We start from the raw sequence: 22,890 nt of genomic DNA, 5'->3' as shown, positions 1-22,890 counted from the left end.
CTGGGAAACGTTCATCTCTTGTATAGTATTTTTCCTTTGTCAAGCTCCTGTGCAGAGTGAGGGATTTTCACCTGCTTCTGGACTAAGAGTTGTTAGCTCACTGCTGCAGCTGGGTAATACATGCTACAGTCCATAACAGACAGGGGGAGATCTCTCATTTGTGCTTTAGAGAGCTCTTTACCCAGTTGCAGAGATCCACTGTAGCAGTGTTTGCTGTAGTGTGTGTAATGATAGTTATGAAATGTTCAGAACTGGCTGCTGCATTTGAGTTGGCTCGAATGGACTTGGCTCACCGTGAACCTCACATGAATTATATGTGTTCCCCTCCACCACGATCACATTTACACTAAAGAATTCCCTGTTTTATTTAGACACTAGGAGCAGAGCTTTCTATTGACAGGTCTCCCCTAACATCAAGAGAAAAAGTAACCTAAAATATACACGTACAGTTTTGTCCATGTTTCCTGAAAAGAAGGCTCTTGGGTATTGATTAGAGATACAGTATTAGCTGCATACTTCGGGGCAGCAACTAAAGACCTCATGTTGTGACTCTTAGTTTACCTCTTACTTAAGTGTTTGCTTTAAAAAAGAAATCACAATACAAAATATTACTCTGGCTTTTACAGCCTAAACTTGCTGAATTTTTAATGTAATAGGCACCCATGACTTTGAGTTTGAACATCTCACTGATGATTCTAGAGAAAGGTCAGATTTATTAACAGGAAATTCAGAGGGTTCAGAACCCTCTTTTGAGTCACGTATGCAACCGCTCCTTCCAAAACTTCTTGCAGCTACCCAGATTTTCACAGATTTGCCTGAAGGTCAGGTGAGGAGAGGAGCCTTGGTAGTGGTAGGGGAGCACTCCTCCCTGGGGACCCCTACAGAGAGGTGGGCCCTTTACAGAAGGATTCTGCCACAGGGAATTCTCGCTCAAGGATTATTTAATTTAAAATTAAATTACATTATTAAAAGTTAACAAATACATTAATAATACATCAGCAGTAAATGAAATTTATTTAATAGCTTAAAGAATTACAGTCTGTACTTCCAAAGCACCTAATAAAGGCTTGAAGGATTCTCTGTAGTTTGCTTTACCCCTGAAGGGTTTCTAGAAAAGCAAAAAATTGTTCAGATTTCAGAAGCTGAAACATGACTTGCTGATGAGAAAGGCTGACTTCACAGCCATTCAGAGAGTGCTCTTCCGCAGCAGTCTCATGGTTCCAAAGGGGCTGCCGCGTATTGTGGTCTTGTGTGTGTGCATGGGGACTGATCTGATTATAATGGAAGCAGACAAAGAAAAGGTCTTTGAGGCTTCATTTCAGCGAAGTATTTCAGCACAATGAAAGTAAGTTAAGACTGAAACTTGTGCTGAATACTTTGCTGAATCAAAGCCTAAAACAGTAGTTTGCCTGGCCCCTCATGCTTTGTTTTAATTGGTGAACCCAGGCATGAACTGACTATAATTCCTGCTGCTTTGTAATCATTAGAAATAATTTTTCTATCAGTGTCCAGATAAATTACTGTATTAGAATTCATTTGGGTCAAACAGCAATAAGCTGAGCACCAATTCTGGTGTTGGTTTTGATCATAATCTTCTGTCTCTCGCATACAGGTAAATATAATGGTTGTGGAGGAAAACTGTCTTTTCAGTTTGAAAATTATTGCTGGTAGAAACTGCATTTTTGTGTCTGTCTGCTTATCAGCAGGCTGTGCGTAGTGGGGCACAGGGGAAGCAGTACCGAGGTGCCTGAATCGTATGAGCACTGGCTATGTTTGGCCTGCACCTGTGCCACGAGCAGGCTTTGAGCCACATCTTCAGCTGTGCCAGTGTCTGACCTTCCCTCCTGCAGCAGCAGCCCCTCTCAGCATCTCTGGTACCAACTGGGGGTGGGTAATGGCTATCAGACAGCCTCACAGCCCTTCCATCTGCCTATAGCAACAGGGACAGGGGAAAAGTGTCACAGGGACCTAATAATCTGGCTGCACATGCATGGCAGCTTTATCCACATTCATATTAAATTGTTTTCCCTGGTTCTTGCATCGTTTGGCTCAGCCAGACACTGTCTTGTCCCTTAGTTTTGCATCCCAGCCTCTTTGCCCTCAGTTCACGTTTCCCAGGCTCATCTTCCTTCCCTCCCAGTTCTGCCTCACAGGTTTTATTTTTATCCATTTGCATTTAATTCGGTCTCCTTCCTTTCCTTCCTTTCCTTCCTTTCCTTCCTTTCCTTCCTTTCCTTCCTTTCCTTCCTTTCCTTCTCTTCCTTTCCCTAGGGTTGGTTCCCTGCAGGATGAAGATGATCTTCCTCTCCCAGATAAGCCTCCCATTTCTCTGTGTAGCCCAGGGCTACAATGGAAAGGAACGTGCTGCTCAGTGTGAACAACAACTTCTGAAGAAATCAGCAGCTAAATAAGTCTCTTATTAATATGCACAAAATTATTATTTTAAGTTGGCTTCTAATGTAACCACATCAGAGTGAATTTAGGCATCACTGTTAGAAGTCCTTGGCATACAGGGCACTCCCTCCTGCCAGCCTTCAAGTCCTTGCCATGAAAACTTGCCACCATTTCACAAAAAAGGGCAGCAAAGATGTTTTATATAACAAAACAATGTAATTTTTTATCTGGCTTTGCAAGCAAACTGATCTGATGCCTAGCAAGGGGATTGGATCAGCTGACCTCCTGAGGTCTCTTCCCACCTGAATTCCTTTATGATTCTATATAATTTTGCCTGAAATTGAAAAACAAAAGAGTTCTCTGGAGGCAGACACACAAGCTTAAAAACTTAAGTGAAAACAAGTTAAATTCTGAATCCTGATCATGTGAAAATGGTGCCTTACAAATGCAAGCAATCCTACAGACAGGCGGGTCTCCCAGACCCGTCAGTAATTGCAGGGCTTGTACATGGACACGAAGAGGTACCCTTTAATCCCCAATCAGCAGTGCTGTTACCCGTGACAGCTCCCCTTCTCAAAAATCTCCATTTCGCTTCAGTATTAGTTTACCAGCACAAAGGTGTTTACTGCTTCACATTGCTCCTGGTGAGAAGGTTATCCCATATGCTTCCAGCGGCCACAGCCCCCTCCCCAGCCCTCCCCGCACCCGATGCTGCGTCTCTGAGTGTGCCTGTTGTTCTGAGTGCGTGTGCTTGCACATTCTGAACTTGGGGCTGCAGCTGTGCACTCAGATGGCTCCATCGCAATGCTCTCTTTTCCTCTAGCAACGACTCACGTGATTTTATTTTGAAATGTTCACAGGGTAGGTCTGCTTGCTGAGAAGCTGCAAAAATGTCATTTCTTTGGTTTGAGTCAAAAGAGAGGAACTGGAGATTTTTTTTCCCTTGTAAACACTGTAGAGTGGTAAGAAAGGAACAATCAGCAATAATTGTGTATAGGAAGAAACACTGTCATGTCTGACACGTTCATGCTGGATAGAAAACTGGAGATGTCCTGCGCCACTGTATCAAAGACTTCCTTGAATTCTCATTTTATTCCTCCATGCCCTGTTTGGTGAGTAGCTGCTGGTATCTAGGTTAACGAAACCCATGCCCTCACAGCATAGCAGCCTGGGGAGTGAAGCAAAAGCCATTGATCTGGGGGGCTCTGGGAGCACACAGCTTCAGAAGAATAGTGTCTGGGGGCCAAGGGGGTACTGGGGCTGAGCGCCCACACTGTGGACCAAGGGGAAAGCGGTAACATCTCCCTGCTGTCAGCCAGCTCTTCTGACAGGGCAGGGATCCTCCGGGGCTTGCTTTAAAAGCTGATTGCCTGCAGGAATGCTGCAGGAGCTGATTACAGTGAGACAGCTGGAGTATGGAGACTGTCACTTTTGATACCGATGTGTTTTTATTTATATCTTGTCCCTGATGCTATTACTTAGTCTTAACCACCTGAATAATAGTGCTGCTGTTATTTATTCTTACACACCCAGAGAAACCTTTATTTTTTCACAGCTTAGGTGTGTTTTCTGTCCGGCACAGCACAGTTTTGCTCTGAATTACAGCCTGCACAGTAACAGTAACACTGTATGCTCTCCACTCCCACCCAAACTATAGCAGTCTGCTACAATTTTGACTTCCATTTCTCTTTACTTGATGCTTTTCAAGGTTTCTGCTTTGTCCTTCCCCTCTGTCTTTGAGGTCCGTGTGTGCTGGAGGGGAGGCGGGACGAATCCTTAGCCCTGTAGCCTTTTCCCAGAGTCTTTGACAGAGTCCTCTGCAAATCTCAGACCATTTTATCTTGCAGAGTTGTCACGCATGTCTCTCTGTCAGAGGCTGGAGCTAATCCAGGATCTGGGGAGACATTGAAGGGTGCAGGAGGGAAGTGTCAGGCATCTGGTTTTGCTACACAGTTCATCGACGGCACATGGGTAGGAGCTCTCCCAGAAAAGCACGGCCGTGGCCTGTGGCAAGGCACATGGGTGTGTAATACCCACCTGAGTCGAGGTGTTACACCTGGGAAGGATGGAGCCTCTGAAGTCCAACCTCAGGTGGGAGGGAACTCTCCCCAGCAGACTAGAGGGTGTGGGTCAGGGAGGTAACTCGGTTGCAGAGCAGCATATATGCATTAACACAGCAGAGGGAAGAGTTCAGCAGATGTGGGCAGAGTAACGTAATTAGCAGGGAGAAATGAGAAACGTGAAAAGGTTGTGGAAAAGTAAATGTGGGCCGTGGAAACACTTCTTTGTGAATTTATATTTTTGGCAATGCTTTTCCATCTGAGGAAGTAGATTCTAGAAGATTAGTCAGTCCCAGTCCTGTGCATGGACCAGAGCACTGGCATAGCACAGAGCTGACATCAGCCCTGGGGTGATGGAGCTGCTGTGTGGCATAGCCCTGCACGTGAAGGGGTGGTCCTCCCTCCTCTCCTGGCTGAGTAAGTTTGTCTGTCCCTTGGGAGAGGAGGAGGAGGAAGGGGAAGGGATATTCTCACCTTCCCTTCCTTCCATGTAAATGCCAAAATGACCGTGGAGATGCATGAGAGGAGCAAGGTGGGATCAGGGAGCCCTGCAGCAAGTGGTTGTCTGTGCTAGAGGCTTAGTCCTGGACTTAGGAGATGCTCAGTGTGCAAGGCTGCCTTGGGTCTGTGAGAAATGGAAGGTGGTAGAGGAGGAAGTGAGAAGGAATATGACTTTCAGCTATTGTTACAGAGAAAAGAGAGTTATCAAGTGTTTCTGTGGAATATTTCTAATGTGAGTAGTATGTGTAGCTGAATAAGACTTCAGCATTTTGTGAGAGTTGGTGACACATCCAGCTCCAGCACCCGCATCAGCATGCTCCCCACAGCCAGGGCAGGGTCTGGTCACTGTTCAACAGCAGACAACGTGCGTTTCTCAGAACATGGTAATTGTGCTGTGATTAATATTAATATAGCCTAGACTTGGGGTTTTTTGTTGGTTGACCAACCCAGAAATTGATAGCGGACATCCTCCTGTCTAAAGGACAGTAAATGTTCTTGTTAAGTCACATGAATTTGCTTCTGACGTGGGCCTAAACCATGATCAGAAGCAGTCTCAACAATTCAGCTGAGTCATGGTAACGTCTGAAATTTCTGTGCCTCAGCTCTTAGTCTGAGCCTTGCGTCTCCCCAGCCAAGTACACGACAAGGAAAAGTTTCTGTGTGCTATCATGAGGAAATGATCTAGAAAACCAAATAGCCCAGAGGAAAATAAATCAACTTTGAGTAGGAGAGAAGCGTTATCATCTTTTGTCTGTAACATGATAAAAGACCTCTTTATCGAGAGAAATTTGTAATTAAGCAAGTCTCAATAAGACTTTATAATCTCATATTAAAACTTGCATGGCAAGAAGATCAAACATTGAATTTTTTTTTTTTAATCTAGTGAATAAAAGGCATAGGAAAAACCAAAACTTGGGCAAATTCCAAATAATTTTTAGCAAGATGATAACCGTAGGAAAAAAAGAAGCCCAAACCAACTAGAAGGAGAAGTGATGGATTGCCTATGTTTTGAAATCAATTGAAAGTGGGTATTTTTCTAGAAATTGTTCACTAATTCTGCTGTAGTGGAGTGCAAATTATCAGGATGAGTACAGTCTAATGGGATGAGTTTCGTGGCACAGGCTGTGTATGTATCCAGTACGGCTGGATAATAGCCTTACATACCTGTGTGTAAGAAAATTCCCTTTTCCCACAAAACTGGCAAACACAGTCACCTTTTCACAGTCAGTGTAGCCTTATCCCGCGTGTACGGTTACACGTGCGTGCAGGACAGCGGGTAGCTGGCAGCAGGGATGCCTGCTGGGTGTCAGCAGGTGCTTCGCACGGGCAGAGTATCACAGGCCAGCAGAAGAGTCCGCATCTCCGTGCTGGGCTGAGAGCTTGGCCTTACTGCTGCCAGTTTTTTTGGGGAAGGAGGGAATGCTGGCACCCCGGGCACAGCTCACCCTATGCTGTAGGGGGGTGGCTGGAGCCCCGGGATTGTCACAGCATGTCTCCCACTTGTACATGACTCTGGCAGCGGTTCCTCTCTGAAGTGTGTGATGGGTTATGCTCCTCGTTAGTGTGTGATTCATGCAATGGTTTGGTTTCTTGCGCCCATGTAGGAAATTACCTGCATATGGGTAATATAAGAAATGTTTTCCAGTAGAACGACAGCTAGAACATTATGCAGTGCTCTTGTAAAACTGCACAGACCAAATGAAAAAGCCCACTCTCAAAACCAGCTCTCTGGATTACCAGAACTGCCCTAGACTATTAAAAGTGAAAATATTTTGAAAATCTGATTTCTTTGATTATTCTGTTGCTTTACTTCATGTGCTTCACACACCTTAAAGAAAATAAATCATCTGACTTCTTATTTCTCATAAACAAGAACAGTGGGACAATGTGTGGGTTGCACATCTTGAAAGGAAAAACTGGAGTGGACTTGGTTTCCCAGGGTAGGGCTTTCTTTTTTAATTTACCAAACACACTTCTCATGAATATACTCTTTTAAAAGGAACTGAACCATATTTTAGAGATGTAAACTGGGGTCTCCCTTACATCCATCCCCTCTGAATTTTTACTTGATGGCATGTAGAAACCTCACACTGAAGTGAAAGATGTGTATCCCTTCTAAATAGGAATCTTTCCAGCTACGGAGGAGACGCAGGCACTTTGCCCAAGCAGGAGTTTACAGCACGTGGGACAAGCAGCGCTGGGCGGGAGGGCAGCAGGCAGTTCTGGGGCTGAACGTTCAGAGCGAGCGTTTCATGGGGGTCAGCCTGAGATGCTTCACAGAGAAAGATTTTCTGAGACTGAATTTTGAAAAAGTGTGCAGAGCCTTAAAATGCACAGGCTGAGGTGCTGGCAGGGGCAGGGGCATGACCAGTGGCACACTGGCAGGGCAGAGCAGTGTGCTGCTGCAGGACACCCCCACCATGACTACTTGCTGCATTCAGCTGCTGCCTTGCCCCAGCCAGCTCTTGAGAAAGCTCTGGAAGAGGAACCAGTGTCCTGGGCCTGAGCCCGAAGCCTTCCCTAGCGTGGGAATAGCACACACGAGAGGATGCAGGGGCTGATTTACGTCACAGCACTGCGTGTAAAATAACAAGTTACAAAAGGGCATTCTATAGAAAGGAAAAAGTACTAACCGAGTATCAGAAGAATGTTTTCCTGCTTTTAGCTTAACATGGCTCTTTTTTTAGTCACTCGGCTAAGATGACTGAATTTGTAGTAGTTGAAAACACTGCAGACTCATTGAAGTGAGCTTGAGAAAGTGCTGGGAGCTGTACCATGCTCCAGAGCTCTTCTCAAACACAGCACTGTGCTTGCTGTGGTCTCTCGAGACCAAAATACAAAGCAATGCCAGCACCATTGCCTGCTACTAAAAATAAAATAAAATAAAATAAATAAATGGAGAAATGCATCATTTTACAAGAAACCTGTGTCAGGCAGTGTATGTTATAAAGATACGCTGTGATTGACAAATCTTAAAGGAAATGTCAGGTAAACCCAGCTCAACAGATTATTTGCAGTAAAAGACAAGCATTGGCTTCTCCCCAGCCGTTTTCTCTTTCTCCTCTAATTCTTACTTTTCCCATTCAGCAGACTTCAAAGGTTAATCACTGACAGGAACAAACAGGTGAAGAAACCTTTCTCCTGGCCTTGGAATAATCCACAACTAAAAATGCTCACAAGGGTTGTTCTGGTGGAAGTCTGATGCCACCTAAAGTCTCCAACAAACCTTGCAGTAGAAGAAATCAGCATTTCTCCCCAGCATTCTCAAGCAGGGACAGCTCTGAAGTTATTAGTTATTTATAGTTCTTTGTGGCTACATTAAGCACAGCAGAAGTTTGTGCTGTGAGAAAATTAGCTCAGTCATACTAGGCTGGGTACAAATCCAAATTTCTGTCATCCTCAGCCTGTGAGAAGCAGACGTTGTAACGCAGTCCAAAATCAAAGCTCTGAAACGGAGAGCCTGTCTTTATTCCCCTGATGATAAAACTAGCTTGGTAATGATATTCCTTTATTTTTAACATTTGGAAACCATGTGGCAGTAGAAGGTAATCAGATTCAGTAGGTGGAAGGACAATGTGTGCAAGATGTTTTCCACAAATTATATCAAGCCTTAATGTTTAGTGGGTACAAGTGTGTATTTTAGAGTACTCCACTGAGTAGGGTTAATACCTTTATCGCTAGAATTGGTCAATAAGCCTGTTAAAGTGTATTACAATAAAAATCTGTTGTTGTCACAAAAACGCACAAAATTTGAAAAATGCGTTGCTTTAACACATTTTTTTGGGGAGTAAGTATTGATTGTTGGGTTTTTTTACATTAGTAGAGCTTTTATTTAGGATTTTTTTTCCTTCAGTTTTGTTTTATTTTTTATTTTCCCTTCTTTGTGTGTTAGCGCGGGATGTAGGAACATCATGTTATGTGTTTTTACTACCAACATGGTCGTAACAGCTAAAAACTGAAGCTGCTTTTGGATTTTAAACATCATTCAAAGCGGCTGCTATTGAGTGCTGTTGGGAATGTTAAACTTTGCCTTCTAGATCGAAGTGTCTCTGAGTGCTATAAAGAAACAAATTGTTTCTAGTTTTTTACCTTTAGTTTCAAGTCACCTAACGGTGAGTGTGGGAGGAACTACCACTCTGCACAGTACAGAAATGGTGGGGACTGGGAGGGGACCTGGGCACCTCCGAATTCAGAAGCCCCCTGGGCACTTGCATTTTAACACACAAAGTTTATCAGCAGGTGGTAGGTGTTCTGGACAAAGAAGAACCTCTGCTAATGTGGTCGTTTCTCCCTCCAGCACCCTCTCGAGCTGCTCGCACGCCGTGGTGGCCCTGCTGTACCCCTTCTCCTGGCAGCACACCTTCATTCCTGTTCTGCCTTCATCCATGATTGACATTGTGTGCTGCCCTACGCCCTTCCTGGTGGGACTGCTCTCCAGCTCTCTGCCCAAACTGAAGGAGCTGCCCGTGGAGGAGGTAGGAGCTGACACCAGAGCTGTCTGCCCAGCGTAAAGCTGGCCTCACCCTGGAGAGGGCCTGCCATTTGCACATAAATCCTTACATGATAAATTTTTAATCTGCCTCTCTGTTTCTTCTCTGCCTAATTCTCATGGGCAACTGCCTCTTGGTAAAACTGCAGTAGTAGGTTTAGTCTACTCTTTATTCCACCCCTCTTCCCATACTGGGCACCTTGACAGAATGAAGTGAATGTTAACCTGGTCAACAAGTAAGTGCAGTGTAAATATGTTGATTTGTTCTGATTTCGTCCTACCTGGAACAAGTAGAGGAAGACATGAAGTGTCATCTGCTACAGCAGCTATTAATGCTAAAGGGAGTTGTGCATAAAGCCATAGCCAGCACAGAAAATAAAACCTTTAAGGCTTTTTTTTTTTTTTTTAACTCCTAAGACTATGCTGGAAATCAAATGCAAGTTGCACTTCATCAACTCTTCCAGTAAAAAGCCACAAAATACCCAGGGGCGCTCTCCTCTCTCTTACTCCTATGAACTTGTGGTCATTTTTCTGTGAAAATTTCTTCTCTTGTCCACACTTTAAAGGTTCTCTGTGCCTCTGGCCCATGTAAATCTCTGCTCTGTTTTTTTCCCACCTTCCTAACATTGGTCTCCCAGATCTTCTCAGCTCTGTCTCTCAGTTTGCTGTTTCATTATTATTAATATTTCACACCCTTGCCCTTCAGAAGCCCTGCTGCCGCAAATGACACCATTTTCTTTAAACCCCTCTGAAATACTTTCCATCTGCACATTAACAAAAATGAATAGCGATACCTTGCTGAGGTTTAAGAAAAAAGACCTGCCTAACCCTTTTAGCTTTTTTTTTTTTACATGTTAACCTAGTATGAGATCTGTTGTATTTATGTTAAATTAGACTGTAAGCTCTAAAGAAAAACTTCATCTTCTTGTTTTATAAAAAGCACACCACCTGTTGTTTCACTGTAGGAATTTGATTCATGTTGAGGCTTGGGACCATTCAGGTGATTTTTCTCTATGAAAAGGCTGACACAAATTAATGTTTTCTGTCTCTTCAGATATATTTCACTGTAGTGTTTTCTTTTCTTTAGGCTTTGATGGTTAACCTGGGGTCTGATCGATTCATCAGACAGGTAAAGTACAGCTTGAAATGTAGCCATGCAGTCTAGCAAGCTGTTTACTCCTGTAGTACATTTAGGTTTCTTTGATTAGAGATATTTGGAAGGAATTGGAAGGGAAAGAGATTGGGAATAAAAAAAAGTGCTCATTTTCTGTTTCACCTGCAAATAAGTACCGCTCCTCAGGTACGCAAAAGGGAGCGAGGCTGTGACTGTCAGAAGAAATCAGTAACTGTATTTAAAGTGCAAAGAAAACATAATAACATCATGTTAGCAAGAAAACTCACACTGTTGGAGGTGAAAAGGACAAAAATTGCACAGAAATATTTCTGACTGAGAGAGAAAAGGTGAAGAATAGTTTCATGTGGTAGCGAAAGCAGGAGCCTTGTAAACAGGAACATAAAGGATCACCATCTCCTGATAGTAATGTGGCACTAAACAACTTCAAAAATAATCATCATTCTGCAGGTTAGATAAGTAAACTTTACTGTATGATTCCCTAGAGCAGGGGTCCTCAAACTACGGCCCGCCGGCCAGATACGGCCCCCCAGGGTCTTCAATCCGGCCCCTGGTATTTACAGAACCCCCCCGCCCACCCACCCCCACCCCCTGCCGGGGGTTGGGGGTGAAACCAAGCAGCCGCAGATGACTGCCTGCCACTTCATTCGCATGTCAGCCCCCTGTTTAAAAAGTTTGAGGACCCCTGAGCTAGAAGATATGGCTGGTGAATAGTGGTTGCAGAGCTAAGATTCTTGTGTCTACTTGCTTTTGCTGAACAATCAGTAAATAAGATGAAGAAAGCAACAGGGGGAAAACCCAGAAAACAAGATATGCTAGAATATAAGTAAAAACAACTGTCAAGAATCAAAGAAGCTGCTTAAAACCAACTAGAGCAGCTGTGTAAACATGTAGCTAGGCTTTGCATGATGTATATTTAGATAAAAACAACTATTTGGACTCTTTGTCATGTAAAGAGCTGATTCCAAGTTTCTATATGTTTACCTTGCTCTTTGGATTATCATGCTTGACTTTAATCTCATTAAAAGCGACAAGACATTTTGTTTAGAAATATATGATGGATGCACATAGATTTTCATTATTTTGTTCCTGTAGGCATGACAGTAGCAGATACAAAATGCTTTTATTCTGAATTTTAAACCTTGTGAAAGTATTTGCTGTAGTTTCTGCATAGATTAATGTGATCTAAAGATATTTTTTTCTTCCTCTGTCAGATGGATGATGAAGACACACTATTACCTAGAAAACTGCAAGCTGCTCTGGAGCAGGCTCTAGAGAGAAAGAATGAACTGATAAATCAGGATTCAGATAGTGATTCAGATGATGGTAAGTTCATTTGGAAACAGGGACTTGTTTAAACAACCATGTAGGTAGTATTGTGACTTTCCATCCAGAAAAAAAGAAAGGTGGGACTTAGCACTCAGGTACCTTTTCCAACATCAGAGATAGTCTCTGACCGTACAGGGAATGGGATGGATAGCATCAACCCACAGTAATATATCGTCAGGGATCTATTTCAGTTTCTTTGTAAATGACACGCACGCCCATGATTGCCTCAAAACCTTTACTGAGACGCGGTTTTACAGTCAACTTGGCCCTAATTCAGTCTGGATAACCATGCACGCTTAGGGGTGTGTCTGAGTTCAGAGTTGCTCTTGGCATTCGGTATTTTCAGGGGAGAGAAGCAGGTACCTCCAGAAAATAATTTCAGTGCAAGCAGGGCTGGGTTGCCTCTGAAGGTTCATATTTCTCTCCAGCAATTATAAAAACAGCCCAGGGTGAATTTAAATGCCTGTGGTTAAAAGGTATGAAACAGGCCCCTATTCAGTTTCTGAAATTTATTTCTATGTGTCTGTGTTACACATGTAAAACTATTTTAACATCCCAGCAATGATGAAAACCCAAATTCTACAACATACCCTTTTTGATCAGTTTTTGGTAAAGGGTCATTATCCCCAGAGCAACCATTTTAATTCTGAGTCATTTAGAAGCTTCTGAGGAAAACCCAAGAGTTAAAATCTGTAAAAAAAGGTGTAATTTTGACAAAGCACCCACAAAACTTGTAATTTTCTGAGCCGTATCCCAAGGATTTGTATTTCTTATTGACTCGTGGTTATGAAACACCAATTATGTAGGCTGGCAGTGTGGACTGTGAAGCTGTCACCCTGCCTGGTGCACATCCAGGTCTGCAGGGAGCCGGTACTGCTCCTTCCCGTGACCGGCGTGGTGTCGGTACATCCCCACACTGCTGCACGACACTGCCCGGCCCTTGGGGATGACAATGCTGACAGCTCTGGTAGCAGCTGATTTTGGTGTCTTATTGCCGCCTTATTTTGCAGAATGTAACACCCTGAATGGATTAGTGTCTGAGGTTTTTATCCGATTCTTTGTGGAGACAGTTGGCCATTATTCCCTGTTCCTAACCCAGAATGAAAAAGGCGAGCGTGCCTTCCAAAGGGAGGCTTTCCGTAAATCTGTGGCCTCCAAGAGCATCCGCCGCTTCTTGGAAGTCTTCATGGAATCCCAAATGTTTGCTGGCTTCATCCAGGACAGAGAGCTGAGAAAGTGCCGGGCGAAAGGTAAGGGCGGCTGGTTCTCCCGCGGGGCAGGTTCTCGGCCAGCGGCCCCCCTCCGCCTGCCCGCAGCCCGGCCCCGGGGCGTGGAGCTCCCGAGAGCACCCGGCGGGGGCGCTGACAACCGGGCACACGGCCGCATCCCGGCGCCGTCCGCGGCTCGGGCGCCCGGCAGCCCTCCCGCGCCGGTGCAGAGATGGGCGAGCGTCCCCCGGGGGCTGCCTGCCCGCGCCGGCGGGACGTGGCAGCCTCGGTAGCCCCAGGCCCGGCTAACAGGGACCGGCAGGGCCACGGGGGCCGGCCGGCGCGCTCCCGCCGCGAGGGGGCCGGGGACGCGCGTCGCACTGCCGCGAGAGCTGCGCGGGTACGGGCGGGGCGGGGTGAGGCGCGGCCCCGGCTGCCGGCGGGAGAGGGGGGGGGCGGGGGGGGGCCTGCGGGGGCGCAGCTGGCGGCGGGGCGGGGCCTGCGGCCGTGTCGGCGGGCGGGGCGCGGGGGGCGCGGCGGGCCCGATTCCCGCGCCGCAGCCGCCGAGCGGGTCTGCGCCCTCGGGACGGGCTGCTGGGGGCCCCGCTCGGCTGCGGTGCGGGGCCGCCCTGCCCGGGGGCCGGCGGGGAGCGCGGCCCGGCCCCTCGCGCCTCCGCCACCCGCGCCCGTTGTCCCGCGCGTACGCGGGCGGCGCCGAGCCGGGCCCGGGCTGGCGGGAGGCCGCAGGGGCTGCGGGAGCGGGAAGCGGGGGGTGCGGGAGCGGCTCGGCCGGGCTCGGCCCAGCTCCCTCGGCTCCTCTCCCGCAGGACTCTTCGAGCAGCGGGTTGAGCAGTACTTGGAAGAGCTTCCAGACACGGAACAAAGCGGAGTGAACAAGTTTCTGCGAGGCCTTGGTAAGGACATCTTGAGAAGTACTTCTGAAATCGACGGCGGTGTCTTTTTTTTGAATTTTTAAGTTACAAAAGCCTTACCTGAGGTGACATCAGCTGGCCGAGCAGTTTCAATGTGTCAGGAAATAGGGAGGAAACGATGAAAGCACATTTAATCTGATAAACTCAGATTTAATTGTGATCTTTGTCAACACTTTAATTTTTGCTTGGGGAGGAGGGAACCAAAGCATAATCGAGGAAGAGCAGAAGCAGGGGCTGAGCGCTCAGGGTTCTGTGCCCTGGCTCTCCCTGCTGGTCCACAGCAATTACGTTACAAATTAGATCCGGTCTGCTAAGTAACTTTTGATTGCCCTTGGCTTTTCAGCATGTGCTAGAGGCTGATGGTGTGCTTTCTTTAGGAAACAAAATGAAGTTCCTTCACAAGAAGAACTAGCTCCTTTCTGCCGAAGTACCAACCCAAAGACTATTTAAGACACTGCTCTTGAGACACCTGCAGCGTTTCAGTTTGATGGAGGAGAGCGGAGTGAGCCGACTGCAGCTTTAAGTGATGACCGATGCTGTTGGTGTGCTCCTTTATGTATTTGGGTAGAATTTGTACATAATGTGCTGTAAGCTTTTGTAACTGATTTTGTAATGAGCGAGAAAAACTGTGGTAAATATTTGTATATTCCTGAAAATAACAGGTGCTTTTTTTTTTCTTTACTATGAATTGAGTTATGCTTGGTGCAAAAATGAATAGCTGATTATGTGCAGCTGACTGTCTCAGCAGAACCACTGACTTCAAGGGATGTTTGTGAGAGCTACACTGATGCCTGAATACTGCGGGGATGAATGAGCTCGGGTACGTGGGAGAGGTTGTACGCACAGGGACTGCTTTCATGTGGCGGAGTTGGGTTTTTTGGTTTTGGTTTTGGGGTTTTTTTCCTTCTAATTAATTTTAAGAGAAAGACGTAACAAAGTAACTTGATAATAAGGTACTTGGTTCACAATACAAAACTTCCACTTGGTTTGAACTCTGGTCAGTAAAGTACTTGTAATCCATTCTGCACTAAGACTGCTAAACCTGAGGAGATCTCAGTTCTTTGACATGCAAGCTGCAACGAGTAGGTACAGTACATCCTTTCCTAATATATGTATGTATGGTTTCTAATAAACTTTGTAAATATACCTGTTTGGTTTTATTCCTTGCAAACCTCAGCGGTTTCTGATGTTGAGTACATACAAAACCAGTAACTTCCCTGGGATTTTCAATGAATTTGTAATTAAATTAGAAAACAGTTATTATGAACCTGTCTTTTACTAGGTTTGCTATTTCACGACATGTAACTTGTTTTTTCTTCAATGTTTTCCTCTAGGGCTGAGACAAGGCATTTTACATCCTTGTTCTGTTACTCTTATCCTAACAGAAGAATCTCTTAAATACTTTTTTTTCTTGGCATAGGTTAGCAGCAGATTACTTTTTGTCATTGTATCATAGATGCTGCTTCAGAACTGTGGTATTTTCAGGTTGGGTTTGTGCTACATTGGCTGGATGATCAGAGTGGAATACAAGCAGCCTTTGCCTAGATTTCTGATGAGCTGACTGCTGACATTTCATGAGTCTGCTTTCCTTCTGCATTAACTGCAGTCTGTTTAGGTGGTGTTTCCCTTTCAGTGAAGGCTCTTCAGCAGGACAGGAATGGTTAGCTTGCCATGGCTGCCTGCACAGCTGTGAATGTTGCCTTTTGATCTGGTAATGTAACTCCCATTGAGATGCTGTAAGTTTTCCCTTAGACTGAAGAAGAAAATATAAAATACTTGAATACATTTGCAAGTCTGACGGCTAATGAAAATTAGCTAAAGCTTCTTACCTTTAGAAAACAAAAAAACCCCAAATCCCAAATGCTGGGTTTTTTTTCATTTGCAGCAAGATTTCTTTAGTTAGATTGGCTTTGAGGCTTGCGCAGTTCCTAACCTGACAGTGGTTCTGGTTTGCTATCAGCCTCATATAATAAAATTGAGGGATTCTTCACTAAAAAGGTGAAGTAGTTTCCTTTTTTTTTCTTATTTCCCTCACACACGTTTATACATAAGCTTCTTAAGTGTACATGAAATGTCTTAAAATACAAAGTGCTTTTGATTCAATGAAAACATAATCACAAATGTTAACATGGTGCAAGTTCCAGAATGACTTCTAGATGTTACTCAGAGTGGAAGGAGTAACTTCACTTGTATCAGGTGAATTCTGGCTATTTTATAAACAGCAGCTGCTAGACTTCACTTGTATCAGGTGGATTCTGGCTATTTTATAAACAGCAGCTGCTAGTAAATATACTGGTGAATGCATATTTCTCTTAAGAAAACAATGGATAAACCCAAGATCACTGGCTGAAGGAAGTGCTGCAGAGAAGAGTTGCTACAAAGGCAAGAAAAAGCCACAGAAATGGTGATGTGCAAGAATGTATTGCTGTAAAACCCCTCTCCCACACCAAAGCTGTTCTCCTCCGTCTGCATGTCAAAAATCTAAGTAGAAAGCTTTTAAACACTGTATTACCTACCCATCAATGTGTCTCCAGTTTTTGTAAAGCAAATCGGAGGAGAGTAGCAGGCAAGGTGAGATTATGTTTCAAAACACTTGTAGATGCTGTTTACTCTTATTACAGACGCCACCTTGATTTTCAGAGGATGGCACGGTAAACCCATCCCCGTGTCACCGGGAGGCCTGAAAGGGTCAGATGGACAGAAAGTGGGGGCTGGTGGTTTGCCTTCAGTATTAGTTGTTAAAACTAACGGTGTTCCTGAGCGTGCCATGCCGTTAGTGCGCTCTTTAACCGAGGAGGAAATCCTGTAGGAAATGCAAATCCAGTATGAGACCCGTGTTTTAAATGGGTGAAGATTTGTTTCAAGCCTTATGGTACAAAATACGTCAAAAACAAGTTTGAGAAGCTCACGCCCCCCGGGAGCCGCTCCCGTAGTGTGGCAGGCAGCGCGACGTATTTATTTTTCCATTGTCACCGAAGTTTAAATAAATCCCGCTCAAAACCTTACTGTGGCCGCAGGGCACGGAGGGAGGGGGCAGCGGGTGGCGTCGGTAGCGATCGCCGCCACCGCCGAACGCCACCGGCAGCGGGGGTCGGGCGGCCCCGGTGTGCCACCGCCGGCCGCCGCAGGGCCCGGGGCCGCTCACTCTTCGGAAACCGGCCGCAGCCGTCCGGGGCGGCCCCGCTCGCCTTCGGAACCGCGCCGGCCCCGCCGCGCGCCGTGGCCCCTCCCCACGGCCGCCCCGGTCCCGGCTCTCGCGAGAGGCCGCCCCGCTCCGCGCGCCCGAGCGAAGCCTCGCGAGATGTGCCCCTCGCCCTGCCCCGCGGTGCCTTGCCTCGCTCTCGCGAGCGCCGCGCTCTTTCTGTTCCGTCGCGCACGCCGCCGAGATGGTGGGTGCCGCTGCCCGGGCCCGCGGCCGCTGCCTCCCGCTCCGGCACGGGCCCGCGGCCGGGGACCAGCGGGGGGGGGGGCGGGGGGATGCTTCTCCGAGCCCGCGGCCCGCGCAGGGCGCGGCGGGGAGGGTGTTGCGCGGCGGCCGTCCGGGCCTTCCTTCGGCGGGGCCGAGCCACCATGGCGCCCGGCCGCGCCGCCGGCGGGGAGCGACGTGGACCGGGGGAGGGCGGCGGGTGGGCCTGCCTGCGGCTGCTCGCGTCGCTCACAGCCGCTCTCTCGCTTTCCCGCAGCCTTCCAGACTGAGGAAGACCCGGAAGCTGAGGGGACATGTTAGTCACGGCCACGGCCGCGTTGGTGAGTGGCGAGGCGGCGGGCGGCGGCCCCGCGGCGGGTGCGGGCCCGGCCCCAGCGGCACCGGCCCGGCGCTGAGGGGCCGCGGGGTCCCGCGCAGGCTCTGGGCGATGGCGAGCGGCGCTGCGGGTGGCGGCGAGCAGGTGCCGCGGGGATGGGCTGGTCCGAACCCTTGCACGTTCTTGAGGCTTCTCTGGATCTGTAGCTTGGGCAGTGCTCGGGCGGTGGTGCTGGTTGTGCGACATCTTTAGCTCACGGGGTGGTGCTGTCTCCTTTCGACCCTTTGGACATCCCCACCTTTTCTTGTCACCCTACTGGTGCCGGCATTGGTGCCTTCCACTCCTCTAAACCCCCCAGTGGCATGCTGTGGTTATTGTTTTTCCTCCTGTGGGGTTAGCTTTTAGTTGGCTCATCTCGCTGAATGGAGCTGAATTCAGAAGAGGGGGTGGAATTAGAATAATCAGCTTAAACTGACATTGAACATACCTCTGAGCTCAAGTGTTAATGTGTAATATTCTTAGCGTAACAAACTTAACTTTTTCTTCTAGGCAAACACAGGAAACATCCTGGAGGGCGTGGTAATGCTGGTGGCATGCACCATCACAGGATTAACTTTGATAAATAGTAAGCTAACATTTAAAATACGTACGAGCAAGGTGTATGTTCTTGAAGTAGAAATAACTCACTTTTATATGGGAACAAACAAATATCCCTGCCATTCTATGTGTTTTTCCACTAACGTTAAGTGTGGCATTATAGCTACAGTCAACTCACGTCCCTGTTCACCCTAAAATCAAAGGCCTTTTCGCTTAAACCAGGCATCTTTAAGAGTTCAGTGCAGAATTCGTTAAATTTGACCAAATTTGCCTGTTACAGCGTAGTCCCTGCTTAGCAATGCACATGCACAATGTTACGTTAAATCCAAATGGCGTCCTATTTAGCTGCATACTGTTAAGGGAGGGGATGTTGTTGTTTTGCCGAGACTAGAGTCACATCTGGACACTGCCTGTTGTCCTGGTGTGCTATAGTACTCGGACAGTAACCACTAATCTATATTCACTGGCTGTGACCGTTCTTGACTCAGTCAGTCACCAGGTTAGTGACAGGAGCGCTGAAATGCCTCGGGCAGTGCAGCCCTCCCTGGATTCATGGAGTTGGGGTTGCCCTGGAAGTAGAGGGCTGGACCAAACTTACCAGTGAGAGGGATTGAGTTGTGAGTTCCAACGGAGGGAAATGCTTCAAGAGAAAATAATTTCCCCTTCGTTTGGACACTAATGGTTGTTACACTAAAATACTGCATGTATTAGTATGAAAGCACAATGTGATGTTTTGATTACTTGATCAAAGAAAGATGCTTGTTTCAGTGTTAATCTGTAGTCCTGCTTGTTCAAGGTGAATTAGAAGTGTGATCTAATGAGGAATGTGTTTCTTTCACAGTCACCCTGGTTACTTTGGAAAAGTAGGCATGAGACACTATCACTTGAAGAGAAACCAAAAGTTCTGTCCTACTGTCAATTTGGATAAACTATGGACACTTGTCAGTGAACAGACAAGGCTCAATTACGCAAAAAATGAGGCTGGACTGGCCCCCGTCATTGATGTTGTGCGCTCAGTAAGTTACTGCTCATGTTCAAACGTGCAGTTCCTGGTTATTTCATGTGTAACTTAGCTTTGTGTATCCAGGTAGGAAAATGGTGAACTGCAAATAAGCTACAGTACTTGAATATTTGTGAACTTCTGGGGACAAATTTCTTGGCATATAAGTAGTTACACAGGTAGTTAGCTGTTACTTTTTTCCTGCAAGAACTTCTCATACTTGTGTGTTACTGTGGACATGGGCGTATTCTGGAAGATAGTGTAAGATTACTTGTTTAAAATGTTACTGAAGGCATGTATAAAAACACAGCAGAACTAGTCTCATTTATATACAGTCACTTGTTTAATATCGAGACTAGAGTCACATCTTAACGTGTTTGATTGTTTTGGTGTGCTATAGTTCTCGGACATAAACATCTGATCACTATTCGCTGGCTGTGATGTCTCATATCTCAGCCTGCCACCAGATCAGTGACACAAACTAGTCTGGCTGAGTGGGTATGTTCTGCGCCCCAAATGAAGATACCTGTGTTGTCTGGTTACACTGCTGAAGTGATGACTTCAACGGCTGTCCTTTTAATGTAAAAGACAGGAAGGAAGTGAGAGGATTCCAGTGGTAGGGAAGCAAAAGCTTCAATTGTACATTTAGGATGTGCAGAAGAATCCTTTGCTCTGTTCAGAAGTTCGAGGACCAGAAGTCATTGGGTAGTAGATAGCTGTGGAAGTGCAGCCAACTGCTCTTCCCTTCAAAAAAGTAGGGAAAGGTTGGCGACTTCTTTACCAGATTTCATGGTGTTTTCTGTATATGGAGTATGGCGGGGAAAAAATCCAGCTTGTAAATTATAGGAAAAGTTCAGTTTATGGTTTCCATTTTGTCTCTGAACAAATGCAATCCACTAGGTCATGCAGGGGATCTTTCCTTCATTGGTATCAATTTTATATTGGAGGCTGATGATGAATGAGGTCATGGTGATCATGGTTTTGGTTTTAACTGGTGCTTACTAAAAGATAGGTCTGAATGTAGGAGCCTGCAATCTGACTACAAACACTTAATGGGTTTTTTAATCTTTCTAGGGCTACTACAAAGTCCTGGGCAAGGGGAAGCTGCCCAAGCAGCCTGTAATTGTGAAAGCAAAGTTCTTCAGTAGAAGAGCAGAGGAGAAGATTAAAGAAGTTGGAGGTGCCTGTGTGCTTGTGGCATAAAAGCGTTTGTTTTATTCAAATTTTTTGAATAAAGACAATGTTTAAGATTTGCTGATTTACAGAGATTCCTGATTCTTTTTTCCTAACTTGTTCAGACACTGTTCACACTTAAGTCTGGCAATTTTTGATTAGTGGTTTGACTGCTGCTCGCTATTTTTTGACATTGCCTGGCTACAGCATTCAGCATTTAGCATGTACAAATACATCATTGCTCTGTCTTTATGGGGGAGCAAAACAGGCGGGTGCTGCCTGTATTTGTGCAGCTCTTTCAGCTGATGATACTCTTTACAGCTGTCTGTGGAAAGGTGGCTTTGTGGTCTATTATGAGGATTTTTGTTCACTGAAATGACAGCTAGGTGCAATCTGTGGGGATGCTGCCTTGGCCTTTGGGAATGAAATAGCATGAGTGTGGACAAAGAAATGCAGTGGAACAATGTGGACAGTAGTACAGCAAAAATTGCTGTGTGAAAGAGACTTGGTATGGGAAATCGCTATCAATAAGCTTTGTGATCAGTAGGCTTCTTCTTGGGTTAGTGAAACAATTCGAGTCCCTTTTCCACTAAGGTGGAAGTACAAGGTGGTATCGGAAGGAATGAAGGGGAAATCCCTGGGAATAGTGTGGGTCATTAGGGAGGGCCTGAAATAGGTGGGAAGAAACAACTCAAGGCTTCTACATTGTTATTGCTGGGCTTAGGTCATCAGAAGTGCATAAAGCAGGTTTCTGCAGACTGTGAAGGTTGCCTAGTACGCAGCTTTCACAAAAATAGCCCTGGCTTTTGAGCAGAATAGTGCTGTGTGGTGTGCCTGAGCAGCTAACAGCAACTGTGCCCCCAACAGAAAAAAGTGATCAATGTTTCTTTTCTCTATCAGCATTATGCATAGAAAGAAGGTGAACTAAATTCAAAATACACTGTGGTTAAATTATTTGGGTTTTTTTCCTGGCATTGTTAATGAAAAGCCTTTATAAATTACAACTCTTCTATTTGCCCCTCCAGTGCTTCAGCTGCTGCTAAATGGATGACAGCTGTCTAGCTTCTGATTGCAGTCAACATGCAAAATGCAGACCATTTTAATCCACGTGCTCTCTAGGAACTACTGGTGTAGTACTCCCGAGTACCAACTGAGGTGTTTGCATCAGAACATGAGGCTCATGGTCATCTGTAGTGGAAGTTCTATCTTCACTGATCATGTAACATGTTGCTTCTGCAACCTCTTAGCTGGACCTCTTAGAACACATGATGTTTGTTTGAGATGTAGGCTGACTTCATCCACCACAGGACAAAACTGCTGCTGCATGTACTAATGCTGAATTCCACTGGTTCGTAGGAACTGTAGCAGCAGCATGGTATCCTTTTGGGAATTGTGGCAGACTAGCCAGACAGGTTGCATTGGGCTACAAGCTTTTAAAGCTTCTTGTCAGTGTTACTGAACTGACAGATGGCATTAAGGGTTAGTAAGAGCAGTAATGTACTTAAACTGTTGCTCATTAAGCAGTTGCCTGAACTAATACAGTAACTGTTCACTAACTTTTGCAGTCCATACCCTCCTCAAGTAAGGTACATAGTTTCTGAAGTTACTGCATGTGGGACAGAAACGGTGCCAGCTAGCTTTAGGCTTTCTTACAGCTAATATAAAGCCATGGCACAGCTCTAGACCTGCACTATATGGGTTTCTGATGTATTTGGCTTTAAAAGACCGTGCTTGCTTAGTTGTAATATCAAAATAGGACTTCAGTTGCCAATGCAAGGCTTGACCCTGCATGCCAAAGCAGAATCTAATGGTAAAAATAAAAAAAATTACTTGCAGCTAGTGAGCTAGCTCTTACGTGTCAGACCAAAACCTTTTTTTATGCTCACTGCTAGAAGTCTTGAATTATTGCTAATAGTTGCGAGTTACCTTCTAGTATATGTGCGGTATGATCTGTGATATCATCCTAGTTAACGAACTTCTAACCTAGTGTTTGGCAATATTTTAGAGTAAAGATGACCTGCTTTATTTTGATAAAATAGTGCTGAGCCAGTGATGCTGCTCGTTGTGAAGAACTGTAACTTGAGCAGTTTGTAAAATGCTGGGGTAAGTGTATGTGAACTTTATCTCGTCGACTGCTGGGACCACTGGCTCCTGAGACATGATGCTGTTTATCCTCTGCCAAAGTTAAATCGCTTGTCCTCAAGGGTGAGTCGGGGGTGCTGTGACATAAGGAATGTTCCAGACCGCGGAGGCGGTGTTCACCCACAAGTACCTGCGCACACGTGGCAATGGGCAAGTGACCAGCATAGGTAGGCACCACTCTCCATTCCTG

General features: G+C 45.9%; 2 protein-coding genes and 2 non-coding genes across 12 annotated transcripts in view; all 4 read left to right on the top strand.

Annotated features, from left to right (window-relative positions):
• The window catches only part of DENND2B (DENN domain containing 2B), a 178,849-nt gene extending 163,658 nt beyond the window's left edge, over positions 1 to 15,191 (top strand). For 8 of the 9 annotated variants that reach the window (XM_027778347.2, XM_055813737.1, XM_027778348.2 and 5 more), the window contains 6 exons: positions 9,253 to 9,430; positions 10,532 to 10,573; positions 11,791 to 11,902; positions 12,916 to 13,155; positions 13,941 to 14,027; positions 14,423 to 15,191. In XM_027778347.2, the coding sequence (XP_027634148.1) occupies positions 9,253 to 9,430; positions 10,532 to 10,573; positions 11,791 to 11,902; positions 12,916 to 13,155; positions 13,941 to 14,027; positions 14,423 to 14,457 (694 nt within the window). In that variant the 3' untranslated portion in view covers positions 14,458 to 15,191. Of the gene's footprint in view, positions 1 to 9,252; positions 9,431 to 10,531; positions 10,574 to 11,790; positions 11,903 to 12,915; positions 13,156 to 13,940; positions 14,028 to 14,422 lie in introns of those variants that run through there. The other variant, XM_055813738.1, reaches the window with a different exon arrangement.
• A 2,094-nt stretch (positions 15,192 to 17,285) lies between these two features.
• On the top strand, positions 17,286 to 20,647 carry RPL27A (ribosomal protein L27a). Its single transcript, XM_055813742.1, has 5 exons — positions 17,286 to 17,434; positions 17,729 to 17,792; positions 18,338 to 18,413; positions 19,227 to 19,401; positions 20,460 to 20,647. The coding sequence occupies exons 1-5, from the start codon at positions 17,432 to 17,434 to the stop codon at positions 20,586 to 20,588; spliced, it is 447 nt and encodes a 148-aa protein (XP_055669717.1). The 5' UTR covers positions 17,286 to 17,431; the 3' UTR covers positions 20,589 to 20,647.
• LOC114010506 (small nucleolar RNA SNORA3/SNORA45 family) lies at positions 18,766 to 18,897 on the top strand. The gene has a single exon (XR_003551941.1). It is a non-coding gene; the product is annotated as a small nucleolar RNA SNORA3/SNORA45 family (small nucleolar RNA).
• LOC114010507 (small nucleolar RNA SNORA3/SNORA45 family) lies at positions 19,734 to 19,865 on the top strand. The gene has a single exon (XR_003551942.1). It is a non-coding gene; the product is annotated as a small nucleolar RNA SNORA3/SNORA45 family (small nucleolar RNA).
• Positions 20,648 to 22,890: the final 2,243 nt, after the last annotated feature.

The sequence above is a fragment of the Falco peregrinus genome, chromosome 9 (genome assembly GCF_023634155.1).
Source record: "Falco peregrinus isolate bFalPer1 chromosome 9, bFalPer1.pri, whole genome shotgun sequence".
Taxonomy (NCBI): domain Eukaryota; kingdom Metazoa; phylum Chordata; class Aves; order Falconiformes; family Falconidae; genus Falco; species Falco peregrinus.
This window is presented reverse-complemented; position numbering and strand designations above follow the sequence as displayed.

Coding starts and splice junctions, on each gene's coding strand:
- RPL27A (XM_055813742.1), top strand. Junction 17,793..18,337: donor TCACGGCCACGGCCGCGTTG/GTGAGTGGCGAG, acceptor TTTTTCTTCTAG/GCAAACACAGGAAACATCCT. Junction 19,402..20,459: donor TCATTGATGTTGTGCGCTCA/GTAAGTTACTGC, acceptor TAATCTTTCTAG/GGCTACTACAAAGTCCTGGG.